Source organism: Mauremys reevesii, linkage group 1, assembly GCF_016161935.1.
Source record: "Mauremys reevesii isolate NIE-2019 linkage group 1, ASM1616193v1, whole genome shotgun sequence".
In the NCBI taxonomy this organism is placed as follows: Eukaryota; Metazoa; Chordata; order Testudines; family Geoemydidae; genus Mauremys; species Mauremys reevesii.
Genome location: NC_052623.1, coordinates 356728449 through 356747327, shown reverse-complemented (window position 1 = coordinate 356747327; position 18879 = coordinate 356728449). Strand labels below are relative to the sequence as shown.

General features: G+C 51.9%; 1 protein-coding gene and 1 long non-coding RNA gene across 3 annotated transcripts; one reads left to right on the top strand and one right to left on the bottom strand.

Annotated features, from left to right (window-relative positions):
- Positions 1-510: 510 nt before the first annotated feature.
- ODF3B (outer dense fiber of sperm tails 3B) lies at positions 511-11662 on the bottom strand. The gene is made up of 7 exons (XM_039520055.1): positions 11529-11662; positions 9058-9192; positions 8407-8610; positions 3654-3755; positions 1723-1844; positions 1389-1529; positions 511-680 (listed from the first exon to the last, which is right to left on the bottom strand). Exons 2-7 carry the CDS (start codon positions 9164-9166, stop codon positions 600-602), a joined length of 759 nt encoding a protein of 252 aa, XP_039375989.1. The 5' UTR covers positions 9167-9192; positions 11529-11662; the 3' UTR covers positions 511-599.
- On the top strand, positions 10859-17478 carry LOC120395570. Of its 2 annotated transcripts, XR_005592703.1 has the most exons (4): positions 10859-11105; positions 11979-12458; positions 13550-13867; positions 14344-17474. It is a non-coding gene; the product is annotated as an uncharacterized LOC120395570 (long non-coding RNA). The 2 variants fall into 2 exon arrangements; XR_005592702.1 differs by lacking the exon at positions 10859-11105 and having other exon boundaries at positions 11772-12458; positions 14344-17478.
- Positions 17479-18879: the final 1401 nt, after the last annotated feature.

Sequence of the window (18879 nt, the reverse complement as noted above, 5' to 3'; positions counted from 1 at the left end):
GAGACCCTTCCACCTCCTCACTGGCGGGCAGAAAGCGCTGGGCAAGGATCCAGCAGTTGTTCGCCGGCGGCCCAGGAGAGAAGCCAAGGGTGAGGGGCATTGGTGGGCTGGGCTGCATTGCGTGGGAGCCAGTTGCTGCATTAGGTCTCCTAGCCACGCTCCGAGGACTAGCTCCGTCCTCGGCACCGAAGAGGCCCACAGAGAGGAGAGCGTGGGCGCGTTGGCCTCCCCGGTGTCCGCCGCTGTGAACGGATCCCCCCCAGGAGTGAAAGTCAGAGCGTGAGGGGGACCCCCAAGAGAGCCTGGTCTGTCGGGTGCGCTGCAGCCAGCCTGACCTCTCCTCACTCCCTTTTCAGCTCACACTCACACGACGGCCTGCTCCGGTTCCACTGTCTGGCTGCTGCCGAACGGCGCAAAGGCACCAGGCCCAAGCTCCCCGGGTCTCCCTGGGCCTGAGGAGCTGGAGGCTGACTTGCCAAAGGCGACCGGACAGAGTGTTAAGTCAGCAAAGATTTTCAAATGCAAAATTCTTGTCCAGCCCGTCCCTCTCTCTAACGCCTGCAACCAGCTGCTCCCTCTGCTCCTCCGACCGCGCTCGCTTAATCCACCACATCCACGATGAGGGGTGCCAGGTAGTCGGAGTGGCGGATCCCAAAGGTCTGGCCACGCTGCTGGACGTACTGTAAGGAGAGGGAGCAGAACACCGCAGGATCAGTGCGTGAGATCTCAGCTCCTCCCCCCAGCACCTGCTGGCACCCTGCGGAGATCCTGGCTTCCACATTATAAACACACACGCGCCCCCCCCATCAGAGCTCAACGCTCCCCCACGACTACAATCCTTCATGAGACCTTAGCTCCCCCACTACACACACGCGCACACACACGCTGCATCACCCCCCCACACACACTGCATCCCCCACACACATGCCCCCATGTTAAAAACACACACATGCCCCCCATCAGATCTCAACGCCCCCCCACGACTACAATCCTGAGTGAGACCTTAGCTCTCCCGCTACACACACATGTACACACACACTGCATCACCCCCCCACACACACACTGCATCACCCCCTCGCACACACACACTGCATCACCCCCTAGAAACACACACACTCCATCACCCCACCCACCCACACACTGCATCACCCCCTCACACACACATTGCATCACCCCCCTACCACACACACACTGCATCACCCCCCACACACACACACTGCATCACCCCCCCACACACACAACACACACACACACGGGCTGTTCACTGCCAGAGAAATCTCTCCATGAGGTCTCCAGTCTCTCCGCCAGCCAACATGTACTCAGCACGTCCCTGCCACAACAGCTCTCGTGAGCCCGTGTGTGTGGGGGGGTCCCGGCCCATGCCTCACCTTCTCCGGGCTGTGCGCCCCGGGCCCTGGTTTCTGCGTGTTGTCCCCAGGGAGCATGTTGCGGGCAAGCATGCTGTACTGGGGGGCCCGGGTCTTGTACACGCTGGGTTCCACCACACGATAGTTACAGGGCCCTGGCGTCTGCACACAAGGAGAGCGGAACTCAGTCGCCAACAGTCCACTCCCAGGGGCACCCCCGCCCCAAGCAGGCCGAGCCACAACCCAGCTGGCATCCTGCACCCCCATTTCCCATCGCCAGGCGTGTCCCCCATCCTCCTTCCCTCACCCCCTTCCACCTGAGTACCCCCCTCGCAGCTCCGCTGCTGCCTCTCACCTTGCTCAGGTCCTCATAGAAGCTGCCGACCAAGCTGCGCCCCAGGAGGGAATAGTTTGGGGCAGTGCTCTTGCCGACGACCTTAGGCCCGATCATTGGGGGGAGCCCATAGGCAGCAGGCCCTGGGACGGGGGAAGAGGGGTCAGCGAGGGAAAGAACTGCCATTCAACCACCACTTTGGACAAATCAGAAATCTGACAGGGCCACCAGGGGCGGCTCTAGCCATTTCGCCGCCCCAAGCACGGCGGCACGCCGCGGGGGGCGCTCTGCCGGTCGCCAGTCCCATGGCTCCAGTGGACCTCCTGCAGGCGTGCCTGCGGATGCTCCATTGGAGCCGTGGGACCAGCAGACCCTCCGCAGGCACGCCTGCGGGAGGTCCACCGGAGCCGCCTGCCGCCCTCCCAGTGACCGGCAGAGCGCCCCCCGTGGCATGCCGCCCAAAGCATGCGCTTGGCATGCTGGGGCCTGGAGCCGCCCCTGAAGGCCGCTCTGGGGAGTGGGGGAGGCCAGGGGAGGGCAGGGCAGGAGTGAGGTGAGACTGGGGAGGGGCAGGGCTCGGGGGGTGAGGGCAGAAGGAGACAGGGTGGGATGTGCGGGGAGAGCAGGAGTGAGGTGAGACGGAGAGGGGCAGGGCTCGGGGGGCTGAGGACAGAAGGCAATGTGGAGGGGTGGGGAGGGCAGGAGTGAGGTGAGACGGGGAGGTGTAGCCTATAGGACTAACCTGCTTGGTTGCATATATATATATATTTTTCTTATAGTTTAAGTGTTTGATGTATTGTAATAGGTTTATAAATTTATATTAAAGTAAGTTTGGCGGTAATGCAAAAAACCTATAGGCCATATCCTGTATGTTAAGCTAAGGCAAAGTTAGCATATCGATATTAAAGCCTTTTACTCAAAAATTAAAGTGAACCTACAGCTTGTTACCTAAGTAGATAAGTACCCCCACCTATGTCTGTGACCTTTTATCTAGACCAATAAACAATGAAACATGGTACGGGGGGGGCTTCAATGTTGTACCCACAAACTTAACAGGTGCACCACAAGGACACTTCTGTGGGTATGTATATATCATCAATACGCACAAACATACTAGCCTATGGGGTAAACGTACCCCAACACTTTGTGGGTAAAAAGTAAACTTTGGGCATAATTTTTTCCCCCAGCACTTGTGCCCTGTAGAAGAGGTAACCCACCTCACTAACGCACTCCGGTCTGTCATTTTCACTTCCATTCTATTTCTACTCAATCTGTAGCGAGTCTATCTAGCTACAAGAACTACTACTCTTAGGAGGCTGCACTTGTTCTTCTGAAACTTCAAGTTTAAAAAAAACTAGGCAAAGCTTGGTTTCCCTAAGTTTTGTTCTTAGTTTGTTTATTAGGTTTGAATTTTAAGTTTAAGTTAGTCAAGTAAAACCCCTTCCAGTGCTTCACCACCCTCCTAGTGAAATAGTGTTTCCTAATATCCAACCTAAACCTCCCTCACTGCAACTTGAGACCATTACTCCTTGTTCTGTCATCTGGTACCACTGAGAACAGTCTAAATCCATCCTCTTTGGAACCCCCTTTCAGGTAGCCAGCGGCTCTGGCCTCTGTTCAGCATTCAGTAGCAGTTGCCAGGATCCGGGGTCCACTCGCACCCCAAACCAGTGGGTTGATCCCCCCCTCTGACAGTCTCTTGCCACCCTGCCCAGTAGCACCCACTTTGGATAAGAGGCTGGAAAAGCAGTGAACTGGCTCTAGGGTCCCTGGGCGTGGAGATAGGCACGTGCGGGAGCCAGGGCTTCAAGGAATGGGAAGGGGAGAATGGGGACAAATCCAGACAAACGTCTGAGCCATCGGGCACTGATTTGTGCCTGGGAACCTTGAGGTGTTTGGCCAGTGGTGGAGTGGGGTGGCGGGGACAGGAGCTAGGTCATGGGCTCTCCTACCTGGAGTCTGGTCATTCGCAAACTCCTTCGTGCGCGAGGCGAGCGAATAGATGGGCGCGGAGTGATAGGCCCATTTCCCTGCCTTCTCTGGAGAATATCGACCTGAAACAAAGAGGGAGGATAATATTGGAGCATAGACAGGAGGGACACGCCCCATACCGCACTGATTGGCAAACCGTGGACTGAAGCAGCTGGGAGCTCACCGAAAGCCAGCACTCCTGTCCTATGCCCTACAGCGCCCCCTGCTGGCAGAGGCTGAGGCCGGAGTAGCTGGGAGCTCCCACCACAGCCAGTGCTCCTGCCCTGCTCCCCACAGTGCCCCCTGCTGGGAAAGGCCAGGCTGGAGCAGCTGGGAGTTGCCACACAGCTAGTTCTCCTGTGCTGCTCCCTACAGCGCCCCTTTCTGGGCAGGGCTGGCTCCAGGCACCAGCATAGCAAGCAGATGCTTGGGGTGGACAATGGAAAGGGGCGGCACATCCGGCTCTTCAGTGGCAATTCAGCGGTGGGTCCCTCAGTTCCTCTCAGAGGGAAGGACCCACCGCCGAATTGCCGTCAATCGCGGCTTTTTTTTTCCCCGTCGCTTGGGGCAGCTAAAACCCTGGAGCCAGCCCTGCTTCTAGGAGAGGGCGGGACTAGAGTAACTAAGAGCTCCCCTCATCTAGTGCTCCTGCCAGGCTCCCTGCAAATATCAGAAGGGTGTGATGCCCAGTACAGAAAGGGATTAGCCAGGAGGATACACAATGGGGGAGGGGAATTAGGAGGAATGGGATAGAATGAACAAGAAGGGAATTTAGTCTGACTCTCAGGATCAGTCCTTGGCAGTGATATCTATGGGGCTGGGGAATCATCTCTCGAGGGTAACGTAAGAACATAATGGCCATAGGATCAGTCCAATGGTCCATCTAGCCCAGTGTCCTGTCTTCTGACAGTGGCTGGTGCCAGACTCTGCAGAGGGAATGAACTAAACTGGGCAATTTATTAAGTGATCCATCCCGCATCGTCCAGTCCCAGCTTCTGGCAGTCAGAGGCTTAGGGACACCCAGAACGTGGAGTTACATCCCTGTCCATCTTGGCTAAAAGCCACTGATGGCCCTATCCTCCAGGAACTTATCTAGGTCTTTTCTGAACCCAGTTATAGTTTTGGCCTTCACCACATCCCCTGGCAACGAGTTCCACAGGTTGACTGTGCACTGTGTGAAGAAATACTTCCCTTTGTTTGTTTTAAACCTGCTGCCTATTAACTTCATTGGGTGACCCCTGGTTTGTGTGTTGTGTGATGGGGTAAATAACACTTCTTTGTTCACTTTCTCCACACCAGTCATGATTTTATAGACCTCTACCTATAGACCCCCCTTAGCCGTCTCTTTTCCAAGCTGAGAAGTCCCAGTCTTTTTGATCTCTCCTTATATGGAAGCTGTTCCAGAACCCTAATCATTTTATTGCCCTTTTCTGTACTGTTGCCAATTTGAATATATCTTTTTAGGGTTGTTGATTAATCGCAGTTAACTCACACGATGAACTAAAAAAAATTAACTGCAATTAAAAAAATGTATCGTGACTAATCACACTGTCAAACAATAGAATACCAATTGAAATTTATTAAATATTTTTGGATGTTTTTCTATATTTTCAAATATATTGATTTCTATTACAATACAGAATACAAAGTGTACAGTGCTCACTTTATATTAGCTTTTATTACAAATATTTGCACTGTAAAAATGATAAAAGAAAATATTTTTCAATTCACCTCATATAAGTACTTTAATACAATCTCTATTGTGAGAGTGTAACTTACAAATGTAGATTTTGTTTGTTACATAGCTGCACTCAAAAACCAAACAGTGTAAAACTTTAGCACCTACAAGTCCACTCAGTCCTACTTTTGTTCAGCCAGTCGCTAAGACAAACACGTTTGTTTACATTTACGGGAGGTACTGCTGCTTGCTTCTTATTTACAATGTCACCTGAAAGTGAGAACAGGCATTCACATGGCACTTTTGTAACCAGCGTTGCAAGGTATTTATGTGCCATTTATGCTAAACATTCATATGCCCCTTCATGTGTCAGCCAGCATTACAGAGGATATACTTCCATGCTGATGTTTGTCAAAAAAAAAGTGCTTTAATTAAATTTGTGACAGAACTCCTTCGAGAACATTGTATGTCTCCTCTTCTGTTTACCCTCATTCTGCCATATATTTCATGTTATAGCAGTCTCGGATGATGACCCAGCGCATGTCATTGCAGATTTGACAAAACACAAAGAAGGTACCAGTGGGAGAGTTCTAAAAATAGTTACAGCACTCGACCTAAGGTATAAGTATCTGAAGTGCCTTCTAAAATCAGAGAGGGACGGGGTGTGGAGCATGCTTTCAGAAGTCTTAAAAGAGCAACATTTTGATGCAGAAACTACAGAATTCTAACCACCAAAAAAGGAAAATAAACCTTCTGCTGGTGGAATCTAACTCAGATGATGAAAATGAACATGCATCAGTCTGCTCTGCTTTGGATCATTATCAAGCAGAACCCATCATCAGCATGGACACGTCCTATGGAATGGTGATTGAAGCATGAAGGGACACATGAATCTTTAGCGTATCTGGCACATAAATAGCTTGCAATGCCCGTTACAACAGTGCCATGAGAACACCTGTTCTCACTTTCAGGTGATATTGTAAACAAGAAGAGGGCAGCATTATCTCCTGCAAATGTAAACGAACTTGTTTGTCTGAGTGATTGGCTGAAGTAGGACCGAGTGGACTTGTAGGCTCTAAATTTTTGCATGGTTTTATTTTTGAATGCAGTTATTTTTTGTACATAATTCTACATTTGTAAGTTCAACTTTCACGATCAAGAGATTGCACTACAGTACTTGTATGAGGTAAATTGAAAAATACAATTTCTTTCAGGGCCGCCCAGAGGATTCAGGGGGACTGGGGTCTTCGGCAGACTTCGGTGGCAGGTCCCGGGGCAGAAGGAACCCCCGCTGGGGTCTTCGGGGCACTTCAGTGGCGGGTCCCGGAGCGGAAGGACCCACCACCACCGAATTGCCACCGAAGACCCAGCACTTTGGCGGCGGGTCCTGGAGCGGAAGGGCCCCCCACCGCAGGTCTTCAGGGCACTTTGGCAATGGATCCTGGAGCAGAAGGACGCCCCGCTGCCGAATTGCTGCCGAAGACCCGGAGCGGAGGAAGCTCCAGGGGCCCGGGCCCCATGAGAGTTTTCCGGGGCCCCCAGAGTGAGTGAAGGACCCTGCTCAAACGGCCCTGAAAAACTCTCGTGGGGGCCCGTGTGGGGCCCAGGGCCTGGGGCAAATTGCCCCACTTGCCCCGCCCACCCCGGGCAGCCCTGATTTCTTTTGTTTTTTATAGTACAAATATTTGTAATCAAAAATAAAGTGAACACTGTACACTTTGCATTCTGTGTAATTGAAATCAGTATATTTGAAAATATAAAAAACATCTAAAATTATTTAAATAAATGGTATTATATTATTGTTTAACTGTGTGATTAATCATGTGATTAATCACAATTAATTTTTTAATTGCATGATTAATCATGGTTAATTTTTTTAATCACGCGATTAACTGTGATTAATTGAGAGCCCTAATCTTTTTCTTTTAGACCAATGTGACCAGAACTGCGGACAGTATTCAAGGTGTGAGTTTACTATGGATTTATATAGTGGCACTATGATATTTTCTGTCTTTTCTGTCCCTTTTCTAATGGTTCCTTCCATTGTTAGCTTTTCGCACCGCCGCTGCATATCGAACAGATGTTTTCAGAGTACTATCCATAATTACTCCAAGATCTCTCTCTTCAGCGGTAACAGCTAATTTAGACCTCATCGTTTTGCAAGTATAGTTGGAATCATGTTTTCCAATGTGCATTACTTTGCATTTATCAACAAGGAATTCCATTTGCCATTTTGTTGCACAGTTTTATGAGATCCTTTTGTAACTCTGTGTCACCAGCTTTGGACTTAACTATCTTGAGTAATTTTGTATCATCTGCAAACTTTGCCACCACACTGTTTATCCCTTTTCCAAATCATCTATGAATATGCTGAACAGCACAGGTCCCAGTACAGATCCTTCGGGGACCTCGCTACTTACCTCTCTCCACCATGAAAACTGGCCGTTTATCTCTACCCTTTGTTTCCTGTCTTTTAACCAGTTACTGATCCATGAGAGAACCTTCCCTTTTCTCTGTCGCTGCTTACTTTGCTTAAGAGCCTTTGGTGTGGGACCTTTTCAAAGGCTTTCTGAAAGTCCAAGTTTATTACAGCCACTGGATTACCCTTATCCACGTGTTTGTAGGCCCCCTCAGATAACTCTAATAGATTGGAGAGGCATGATTTCCCTTTACCAAAGCTGCGTTGACTCTTCCCCATCAAATCATGTTCATCTACATGTCTGATCATTCTGTTCTTTACCACAGTTTCAACCAATCTGGCTGCACTGGGAGTCAGGCTTACCAGCCTGTAGTTGCCAAGATTGTCTATGGAGCCTTTAAAAAAAATCGGCTTTACAGGGAGCTCAATCACTCGGGACAAACACACCTGGATTGTACAGAGCCCTGGGGCATGGACCAGAAGAAACAACCCTGTGCTAAGCAACAAAGAGTCCTGTGGCAACTTATAGACTAACAGCTGACATTTTCCATCACAGACATCAAATCACACACATGCAAATCAAGCCGCACCCACGTAGCCTGGCCATATACAGCAAGTGAGAAGGGGACAGACTGACCTGGCCCGGGGGTCAGGAAGGGCATCAGGTCCCTGGGACGGCCATAGATGGAGTAGGCAGGGTTACCATCTTTGCCCTTCATGGTCATCTTGGCTGGCACCATGTACTTGGGTCCCGGGGAGCACTCATCCTGCAGATAGAGGCGGCGGATGCCGAAGCTGTACGCGGGGGCTCGGTAGCGGGAGGGGTCGTGAAGGGGGTAACCTGCAACAGGAAGGAGAGATAGAGCCAGGGCGTGGAGGTCATAGGCCAGATAGTGAGAGCCCCCAAGCCCAGCCCTGGAGGGAGTGTGGGGCCTGGCAGAGCTGTCTCCACACAGGCCACTGGGGCAGGCATGGAGCCCAGCCCAGATCTGAGAGGGGCAGGGGGAGGGGAGAGCTCCCTCGGCACAGGTCTTATTGCGTAGGAAAAACCGTGAGTGGGGGAGAAGTAAGAGATCCCTTGGTGCAAGGGGGCGTGGTGAGGGGTGGGTGAGCAGCCCCATTCGGCTGCAGGTGGAGAGCATTGGGCATGTGTATGGAGCTGCCAGCTGGCCCGTGTGTCCCTCTCTCCATGATGCTGGCAGGGAGCCCCGGGCCACCCCTCCTCATGGAGCCTGGGGGCTCCCCTTCCCGCTGGCCTGGCCGGCTCCTCGCTGATGCTCTCTCTCACCTACGTTTGTGGGGAGCCCGTACTTGGGCCCGGGACTGCTGTAGAGAGCAGCGATGGGCCCTTTGGGCCGGTGGGGTCTCCATGCTCCCACCCAGACGTCGGCAGACATGCTGGATCCCCGGTGTTTTCCCACAGCTGGTAAGGAGACAGAGAGCCCCGATTAGGGAGAGGGCTGGGGAGCAGCAAGAGCCCTTTGTCCCCCCCGATGGGAACAGGGCCCCCAAGCCTACTTGGTGCTCATCCCCCTGCAATACACAGGCTGGCCTCTCACACTCCAGTAGGGGGCAGCAGCGCAGCTACAGCTAATCCCATAGCAGCATGTCTACTGGTTAGAGCAGGGGACTGGGCTTCAGGCAACCTGGGATCCCTTCCCAGCCTTTCCAGCCTCTCTGCATGACCTTGGGCAGATTGCTTTACCTCCGGGTGCCTCCGTACAATGGAGACGTTGTCTTCGGATGGCTGTTTGAGATGCTCGGATGAATGGTTCCCTGCACCAGGATCGTTATTTTTCACCAATCAGCAGAGAGAACTGCTATGGGACTGGAGACCACACTTCGGCCAGGGAAGGGCAGCACACACGCAGCTCCCCAAGGGAATCAGCTTTAGCCAGAGGACCCAACACACTGCAGCCGGGGCAGCAGGAGTCCTGTCCCCCAGGTCCTGACCCCAGGGGCTACTGCAGAGCTGGTGGGCAGCCCTGGGCTCTCACTAAGGTGACACCGTCACCCTGGTCCCACACCTGCGCTCTGCTCTAGCTCCGGAATTCTCCTTTGGGGATGAAGCTTCCTCTGCCGGGTCTCAGGCCCTAAAGAGGAATCGGTTGGGAAGCTGCCGCTGTTCCCGAGTCACTGGGTCTGGAGAAGCAGTCGCTCCATTGCAGGAGAGATTGCCTGGTGGATTGGAGCACATCAAGGAAGGATCCTGCTTTTTCTCTGTTTTTTTTTGTCCCCCTTCGAGGCTCTCTGGACTGCTCCTACCATTCCCAGGGGTGCATTAGGGACCACCCCCGGGCACACACAGGGAAAGGCCCTTGTGCAGTGAGATGCCACGTTGGGCTACAGAGCTAGAGCTCAGCAGCAGGGGGACTAGTGTGACTCATCTCTACTGGGCTACTGCACCTGCTCCGCACCTGACGCTCACACCCAAGGATCACCCCGACTCTCAGGGAGATCTAAGGGCACGAACTGCACAAGGAGACACGAGCCGCAAGGCCAATGAGCTGTACCTTCCAGAGCTGCTGGGATTTCCCGAGGCAGAGCCCTAATAAGGTTTGCCCCACGGAGATCCTGCATGCTCTTGCTCTCTCTTTTACCCAGTTACTATGGCATCAGGGACAACAAACAAATGCTGCTCATAAGCGGTGGGTGGAGCCAGCTGAAATTTCCTCTGGGGAGGAAATGGGGCTGGGTCAGCCACAGCTCAAAGGGGAAGGTTCATTGCCAGGGTGACTAGAGACCAATGCCTGGGAGCTCCAGGGCTCGGATTCCGATTCTGGCAGAGGCGTGAGGGAGTCCCATCCCCACAACAGGCAGGGAACACGCCATTTTGCAGAGGAACAGCTGCTGCTGACCACATACCATGGCCTCTGCAGAGCTGCCTGATCTCAAGTGCTGACCAAGCTGCTGCTGTTGATGCAAACTTTCAGGGGGGCGGGGGGCGGGGAGGAAAGGGCCTGGAGCTAAAGAAGAGGCCTGGTCATCAGGACTCCCGGGTTCTCTCTCTGGTTGTGCCTCTGACTACCCGTCTCCGGGCCTCAGATTCCCAATACGTAAAAAGGATCATGATATTGATCCCAGGGGCTAATTCATTCATATCTGTAAAGCACTCTGAGATCGTTGGCTGGGAGACACTAGAAAGGGGAAAGGATCACTATGATATATTGGTAAAGCTGGAAATACAAAGGCAGTGACTGCGAAGGGATGACCCCCATCAGGAAAGTTAGAGGGGCTAGGATCAGCACCGGGGTCAGAGAGATTTGCTCAGTACGAACTGTGTGGAGAGGAGGCTCAGAAACAGCAGCTGCTCCCGCTAGTCCCAGGAGTCCAGAGGTGGAACTGGGGGCCCTGGGAGATCTGGGGGGCCAAGCAGGGGTGTCCCTGGGAGATCTGAGGGGTATGGGCAGGGAGCGGGGGGCCCTGAAAGATCTGGGTTGCAGGCAAGGATCTGGGGAGCAGGACAGGGGTGTCCCCAGGAGATCTGAGGGCGCAGGCATGGAGCTAGGGGCCCCAGGGAATGTGGGGGTTTGGGCAGGGAGCTGGGGGGGCCCAGGGGACATAGGGGTGCAGGCAGGGAGCTGGGCCCCAGGGGGACCAGGGGGGTTTGGGAGGGAGCCGGGGCCCCAGGGGGATCAGGGGGTGCAGGCAGGGATCTGGGGCCCCAGGGGGATCGGGGGGGTCGGGCAGGGCTGTCCCCGGGAATCCGGCCCCGGGAGGGAGGGAACCCAGCCGCGTCAGCTCACGCCGAACACTGACCTGGCTGCGGACCCGAGAGAAGCCTGCGGCGGGGCGCAGCGGACCCGAGAGAAGCCTGCGGGGGGCGGCGGCCGCAGCACTGAGCCGGGCGGCGGCGGGGCCGGGATTAACTCCGCTCCCCCCCATTGTTTACAGCGTCTCCCGGCAACCAGCCCGGTCCGCGCCGCCCCCGCCCGCTGCCTCCCGGCAACGGGGCCGGGCACCCCCGGCAGAAACCTCCCCCCCCGCCCGGCCCCACGTGCGGGACCCGCCCCCCAAGCACCCCCCGGGGTCCCCAGCACACCCCCCCGGTCTCTCGCTCTCTGCTCCCCCCGCTGAGCCCGCCCATCACCCTGGTATCGGCCACCTGCCCCTCCCCCAGTGCCCAAGCCCAGCTCAGCACGGATCGGGCCCCTGGGCAAGCAGGAGATCTGGGCAGGGCTGGAGCCACAAGGCCAGCAGCTCAGCTAGGACCTGGGGGGCCCGGCCCCTTGCCCTGCCGCCTGGGGGGAAGGGGCCCTGCAGGAATCTTGCAGCCACATGGAGGACAACCCTGGACAGTAACAAGCAGGGGTGGGTGCCGTGCGCCTGTGTCGCTTGTGGTCACCGTTCCTGCTGCCGGGTAGCGCGGCACACGGCGTTAGGGCTGTGCCAGACACAGAGCCCATGCCACGAGGCGCAGAGTCACCCTGGGGGACGGGCAGTCCAAGCCCTTGCCCTACAAAGGCAGCCGCTGGCATGAGGCCACCAGAGGTGACGGGCTCCCAGGAATCGGTTGGGCCCAGTCAGGCAGCCTAACCCCCAGCCGAGGGAAAAGTGCCGCTCAGGTGTGGGCGCCAGTGACGGGGGGCCAGGACCGGGACTTCCTCTCCCCAGAGCAGCAGGGACATGGAGTTCATAGCACGTGAAAAAAGGATGGACCTTAAGGCTGGCAAGTCAAGAAGTCCAAAGGTAGGAAATGCCAGACTGAAGGTTGCCCCTGGCAACCCAAATTCAGCCCCCTTGTGCAGGCCGAGACAGTGCACTCAGACACAGTCTTTAATTCCATGATCATCACATAGTGACTTTCCACAGGACCTCTGCCTCCATGAGTCCTGCTGTTTCTTCTCCTGGCTCCTCCTGGCTCCTCTCCTGTGCCCCCGCACACACACTGCAATCCTTCCCCACCCTTGGACCTGCCCCTTTCCCCCCTTCTTGCAGGGCTTCCCGGGGGTGGGGGCAGGGGAGAGGCAAGTGGGGCAATTTGCCCCAGGCCCTGCAGGAGCCCCCATGAGAATATAGTATTCTATAGTATTGCAATTTTTTTTTATGGAAGGGGCCCCTGAAATTGCTTTGCCCCAGGCCCCCTGAATCCTCTGGGCGGCCCTGCCTTCTTGTACCAATTCCCCCATCACGCGGTCTGGAGTGGCTCACGACTGTGAGTCCTGCTGCAGGGCACATAGGCGTCGACTCTCTGGGTGCTTCAGGGCTGGAGCACCCACCAGCAGCCCCCCATCAGCTCCTCTCCCTCCCCCCCAGCACTTCCTGCCTGCCAGCAGGCCGCTGTGATCAGCACCTCCCCCTCCCTCGCGCCTCCTTCCCACTGCACTTAGCTGTTTCACTGCGTGCAGGAGGCTGGGGGGAGGAGCGATCATGTGGCATGTTCAGGGGAGGGGGCAGAACAGGGCACGAAGAGGCAGAGCAGGGGTGGGAAGAGGTGGGGCGTGGGGGTGTGCCATTGAGGGGAGGGGTTGAAGGGGGGCAGGGACTGGGGGGGTCGAGCACCCCCCCCGGCACAATGAAAGACGGCGCCTGTGTCAGGGCAGACTGTCAAAAACAGGGCAGACCCCCCAAACTGGTGGTATGTTCTGTAATTAGATTTCACCAAGACAGTAACAAGGTGAACGCCTGGATCAATGTAACAGTTTTACCAGGGCGTCCACAGGCAGTCCCCTTCACCAGGGGTTAGCACAACGCACATTTTTAGAGGTGTCAGAGTGCGGCCACCAATTCTTGCTGGTGGCTGCTCTGACCATCCAGTGTCTCTGTCCTATCTCCTGCAGCCCTTCAGTGAGACACTATCCCTGTGAGGAGGGTCGGATATTCATCAGCTGTCTGTGGAGTTCCAGGCGCCCCATGCACCGCCCAGGTGGGAGCGAGGGAGCTGCCAAGGGGAGCGACCAAATGTGACAGCTGCCTCCACTCACAAGAATGGCCTCCAGCTCCACGCACACCGGCCCTGTGTATGTCCAGAAGCGCTGCCCAGAGCCCCCGAGAAGGCTGGGCCGTGCAGGGCACCAACCCCTGCTGGCTGCGCCTTGGTGCAAACACCAAGGTCATGCATCTCATTGCCCTTGGTAAAATCTATTCAGGAGCAACAGGTGGGTGCGTCAGGGAGGGGCCGTTGCTTTGCCCTCACGCCCCCTCACTATCCAGCCAAGTATCAGGGGGTAGCCGTGTTAGTCTGGATCTGTAAAAGCAGCAAAGATTCCTGTGGCACCTTATAGACTAACAGACGTATTGGAGCATGAGCTTTGGTGGGTGAATACCCACTTAGATGCAACCAACCAAGGCAGTCTTGACAGTTCCATAGAATTAAGCGACATTCTGTGCCTTAAAGCCGAGGGAAGGCATTTAATGCTGCTTGGGTTAGAAGAAATCCTGGTGGCGGGTGTATTTTCCACTGCAAAAATCATTCAAATTCTGGCTGAGAAACTTTCTGTAGGAGACGGGTCTTGCAGAATGCCCTAGCTTGGTCAGACTTGCAATTAACCCACTCCCATCCCACAGGTCTCTGATCATTGAAGAAGTTCTCCTTAACTCTGTCTGTTTTCTGCTTCTTCCTTATCTTTATTAGCTGAAGTCTCTCACAAGACCCAGTTCTCTCAGCGGCTCCTGGGTGGAGATGCAGTACCTGATGCTTCCCATTGGTTTCACTGTACATTGGGTCTGATCAGCCAGGGGTGGAGGTGCAGACTCTGCAAAGAAAGATGAACTCCAAACAACGTTTTTTCTAACCTGGGCTGGGTAAAGTCCCTTCCTTCCATGTGAGGTTGATGAACTGTCCCTTTTACACTGGCTCAGCACCTGCCCTTAAACTTTAAAATATATATAAAAGGGAAGTGCAAAGCTACACTGAACAAAAATCAAAAAAGCCCCAATTTTGGAGACGAGGCGTAAGGAACTGAGCACTGGAATGACATCTGAGACCTTGACATGCATTTTTACAGTGAATCTAAGCTACAATATTGGAAGATCTAATGCCAGTAAAAAATGATTGCTACTATAATGATACACTTCTTTTGGCTGTATAACACCTGATGAGTGTTTGTGAAGTGCTTTGAAGTGCTTAGATCAAAGGAAGCCTGAGACAATCCACCCTGCAAGTTACTATTATACCTGTTTGCCACAGAGGTAAAGGGAGGCACATTCAGATGAAGATGAGGCAGGGAGTGATTGGCAGGGTCAGAAATAAATCCCAATAGTTGGGCCTACTCATGCCAAACACTAAACTGTATCACCTGAGCCCTACTGGATGCTTCCAGATACGTCACTAACCTGAGAATAACTCTTATTAGAGACACTCATTTTGGAATTTTTTTCTTTTGGTTTGATAATTTTGGTGGGAACTTTTGAGTGAAACATCTCATCTAAGTGTGTATAATGATCAAGCATCAAGAGTCTTGCAATTCACTTTAACTCTCTTTATTTGTAGTTGTTGTCTCAGTGGTGGGTATTTACACTGGAGCAGAATTAAATTGTCTTGTTCCAAAAAATGTCCCGTTTGAATTCTATATATATCTGCAGATGAACAAGCTTGAAATGTACACACTTGTAATTCCTTTGGACAATTATTATCCTCATGCATAAAGAAGGTAATAGTAAAGAGAGAGCTTAGCCTGTACTGTGTTTCACAAACCTGGAAGAATTCATTACCATTGCGTTACTGTGGCCCATTAGAGAGACATGTTTCCAAGGAAATAAAAAGTAGTGCACACAGAGCACCTGGTGACTTCATCCCAATGGGTGCTATGAATTAAAGCAAGTTTTTGACACTGTAATTATACATGGAGATTTACAAGGCTACCACACTCATGGAAAATTGACAGGCTTGTAATTCCTTTGGAGAAGTATTATCCTTACATTAAAGAAGACACAAATAAAGAGAATCACAGGATTAGTCCATTTTTATTGTTGACGCTTAGATCCAAGGATGCAAATATTTTCTAACCAGGCATGTTACTAACCTTGTCTTGCAACACAGTGTAACAGGGATCAGCCTAGAGCTCAGCCTGTGGTAGGAGGAGTCAGAAGTATTGAGTTGTATTTATGTTTCTGCAACTGACCCCCCTGTGACCTTCAACTCAACGTGCCATTTTTTCTAGGCCTATTTAACATAGTAAGGAAGTTAAGGCTGGAAGTTCTTCAGCATACTCAGAACTCAAGATTTCAAAGCCCCTCACAAATACTCACTGGTGTTTCACACATGCAAAGGGTTGAATCCATAGCATATTAATACATTCTTGTTGGGATTAGCCACCTCTGCATTGAGTAATAGAGTCACTTAAAAAAAAAGGGAGGCCAAGGTCTCTCATGTCATTCTTTAAATCTGATCATGATCTAAAGCCACAAAATCTGGAGCTATTTAATTTTCATTCAAATGTAGTTTTGCATGTGGTATTTTGTGAAACATTTGTATTGGAAAATGCAGGCTCTCTCTTGGTGTAAATCAGCACAGTTGCTTCAACTTCAAAGATGTTCAAGGCATTAAATTTAAAGGAGGATACTTCTGCCCTCTTCCCTGGCTATGGAACCCACTCTTGGGGATATCTTTTACATTCTAAACAACATTCTGGTTCAGGCAGGAATGTTTTCCGCAACATGCCCCATGGTTAGTCAGACTTTATGTCAAATCTCATCACACAGCAATCTCCTCCTTCCCCAAGAATGAGTAATTTTCATTTCTTCTCGGCTTCTTGCGGGGCTCAGTCCCCTGCATTGTCTTATAAGATTTCAGATTCTTGCCTGCTCATGGATGGAGAGATGTTTTCTGATGCAGTAGAGATTCCAAGACTTAACTTATTCATGTGTTTTTATATGAGGGATCAGGGTGTTCTTCAATAATTATCTTGTGTAGTTATTTGGGTGCAGGAACTGGTGGATTCATGGGAAACATATTTCCTATTAATTGGAAAAAGAATTAGGGCATTTAAATCTTTTTAGTAACCTCAGAAAGTCACTTCCCCATATTTCACTTATCTGAATTAGGAATACATTTCCCTAGGTTAGTAGAGAAAGGGCCAGTTCAGTGCTCTCCTACTTTATTCTGAAGCAGCTGTTACTCCTCACTATTGGAGACACAAAAATTGATGAAGATGAGAAACGGTGTGCTCTAATCTAGCAATTCCTATGTTCTTCTGAGCGAAAAATCCACTGCTTCTCCTCAGATGCTGTAATTTAGTGTCACTCCATGGAAGTCAGTGGACCTGAACTCATTTTACCCCAGCTAAGGAGCATGTCCTTAGTGATTTCTTTGGAGAAAAGTAAAGTTTTCTGTGTATTCATCAGCACGTATTGATGACTCCCAAGCTTTGGAAACCCAATGAGCCACACTCTGACACTGGACTCAACTCATTTGCATGAAGAGGTTAAATCCTGAAATGAAAGGAAGTGATTACCATGCTCCCAGCCATGTTCTCTTTGAGAAATGTCTAAAATGGACCCTGAACCCCAGGTGTCCATCATGGAAACAGTGATGCTTATTCTAGTCGGTGTTTTTTAGACAATCTTATTGATAGGAGCTCAAAGGGACCAGCTGGGAGGGAAGTTTAGTGCGAGTTGGAGAAGAAGCCTAGCAAGAGAAAATAGGAACCAACACATGGCCACATACATAGAGACTTAGGCCACTTCTGCTCTCTCTCTCGGGCCCCATGTAGACCTCACTACAACTGTAATCAAGCTGAAGCCTTTCACCGGCACTTGTACCTTCTTTTGACTCTAGTCCCTGTTGTGTGTTTCAGGTTTACCTCCATCCCAGAAAGATGACTTTCTCCAGCCTGTGCTATCCAGAATGCGGGGTGGCCCGGCCATGTCCGGTCACTGGTACCTGCAACGAGCCGTGCGTTAGGCAGTGCCCTGACTCCAGAGCGGTGATCAGACCCTCACCGGTTGTTGTGACCCTTCCAGGACCAATTCTGAGCAATTTCCCTCAACACAGTGCAGTGGGAGCTGTAGGAGCACCTGTAGTCGGACCCGGTTTTGGAGGCTCATTCGGTCATGGGGGATTGTACGGCTATGGAGGTTTAGGGGGGTTATATGGTTACGGTGGCCATTACGGTTACGGGGGATTATTGGGCCATGGGGGATACTGTGGTTACCCAGGCTTCTGTGGTTACGGGGGATTATGGGGATATGGGGGATATGGCCATAGGTATCTTGATGGACACTGTGGGCCATGCTAAACCCAGCAGGAACATCTGTGGAAGAAGGAACAACCAGGAAATGAACAGCCAGATTCAGATTCACCCCTGATCTTTTGGGCATGACTTTCAGAAGTGCTGGGCAAACATGGCTCCAGCTGAACTCAGTGGGAGCTGTGTGTGCTCAGGACCTTGGGCTGACAGCCATGCTGCATTTCTAATATTACGCTTTCTGACTCTTTCTGCCAAGGCTTTCCCACCCGTGTGCTGATTCTCTTGTTCACCTGTGGACTCATTCTGAATTACACGCAGGCTGTTTACACTTACCCCGCTGTGTAAATCAAACAGGGGCCTTAAGATGGATATCAGTTACATTTATTGTTAGTTTAAGTCCCTTTAGAAGGGAAAAAGAGACCTTGGTGTCAAGGAGAATTAGGCCCCACATGTTCTGTCCTTTCCATCAATACGTATCTTTAGTGCCTCACTTTGACCTTTTCTGTGGCCGACATATAGGAAGAAGTTGTATAATTCTCTGCTTTTATTTTGTTTTGTCTCATTTCCCAACCACTGGGGTAAAACAAGGACCTTAAAATGGTTGTAAAGGGGACTTGTTTGTCAACCTCTGCAGCTGCACCAATGCAAGCAGAACATCTTGTCTGAAATACACCCACTGAGGCCTGTGATCGGTCATGGCCCTTCTTGAAACACTGGAAATACATTCTTTCTGCTCTGTAGTATTACTTCCTGTAACTGTGTACTGCCAATTTCATTTGCATTAAAAGCTCTGCTGCGTCATAATATCGGTCTTCTGGTTCTCTTTGTTCCTCCCTCCTTGCTTAAGAATCGCAAAATTCCTCCCTGTGGAACTGGCAGCACCGGGCACTTCTCGAGTTGCAATTTTCAAAGATCTGGAGTGATAGGAGAATCCGGCCCTTGTAGTGGCTGATAGCTTTCTGCAGGCCCTGAGTACCAGG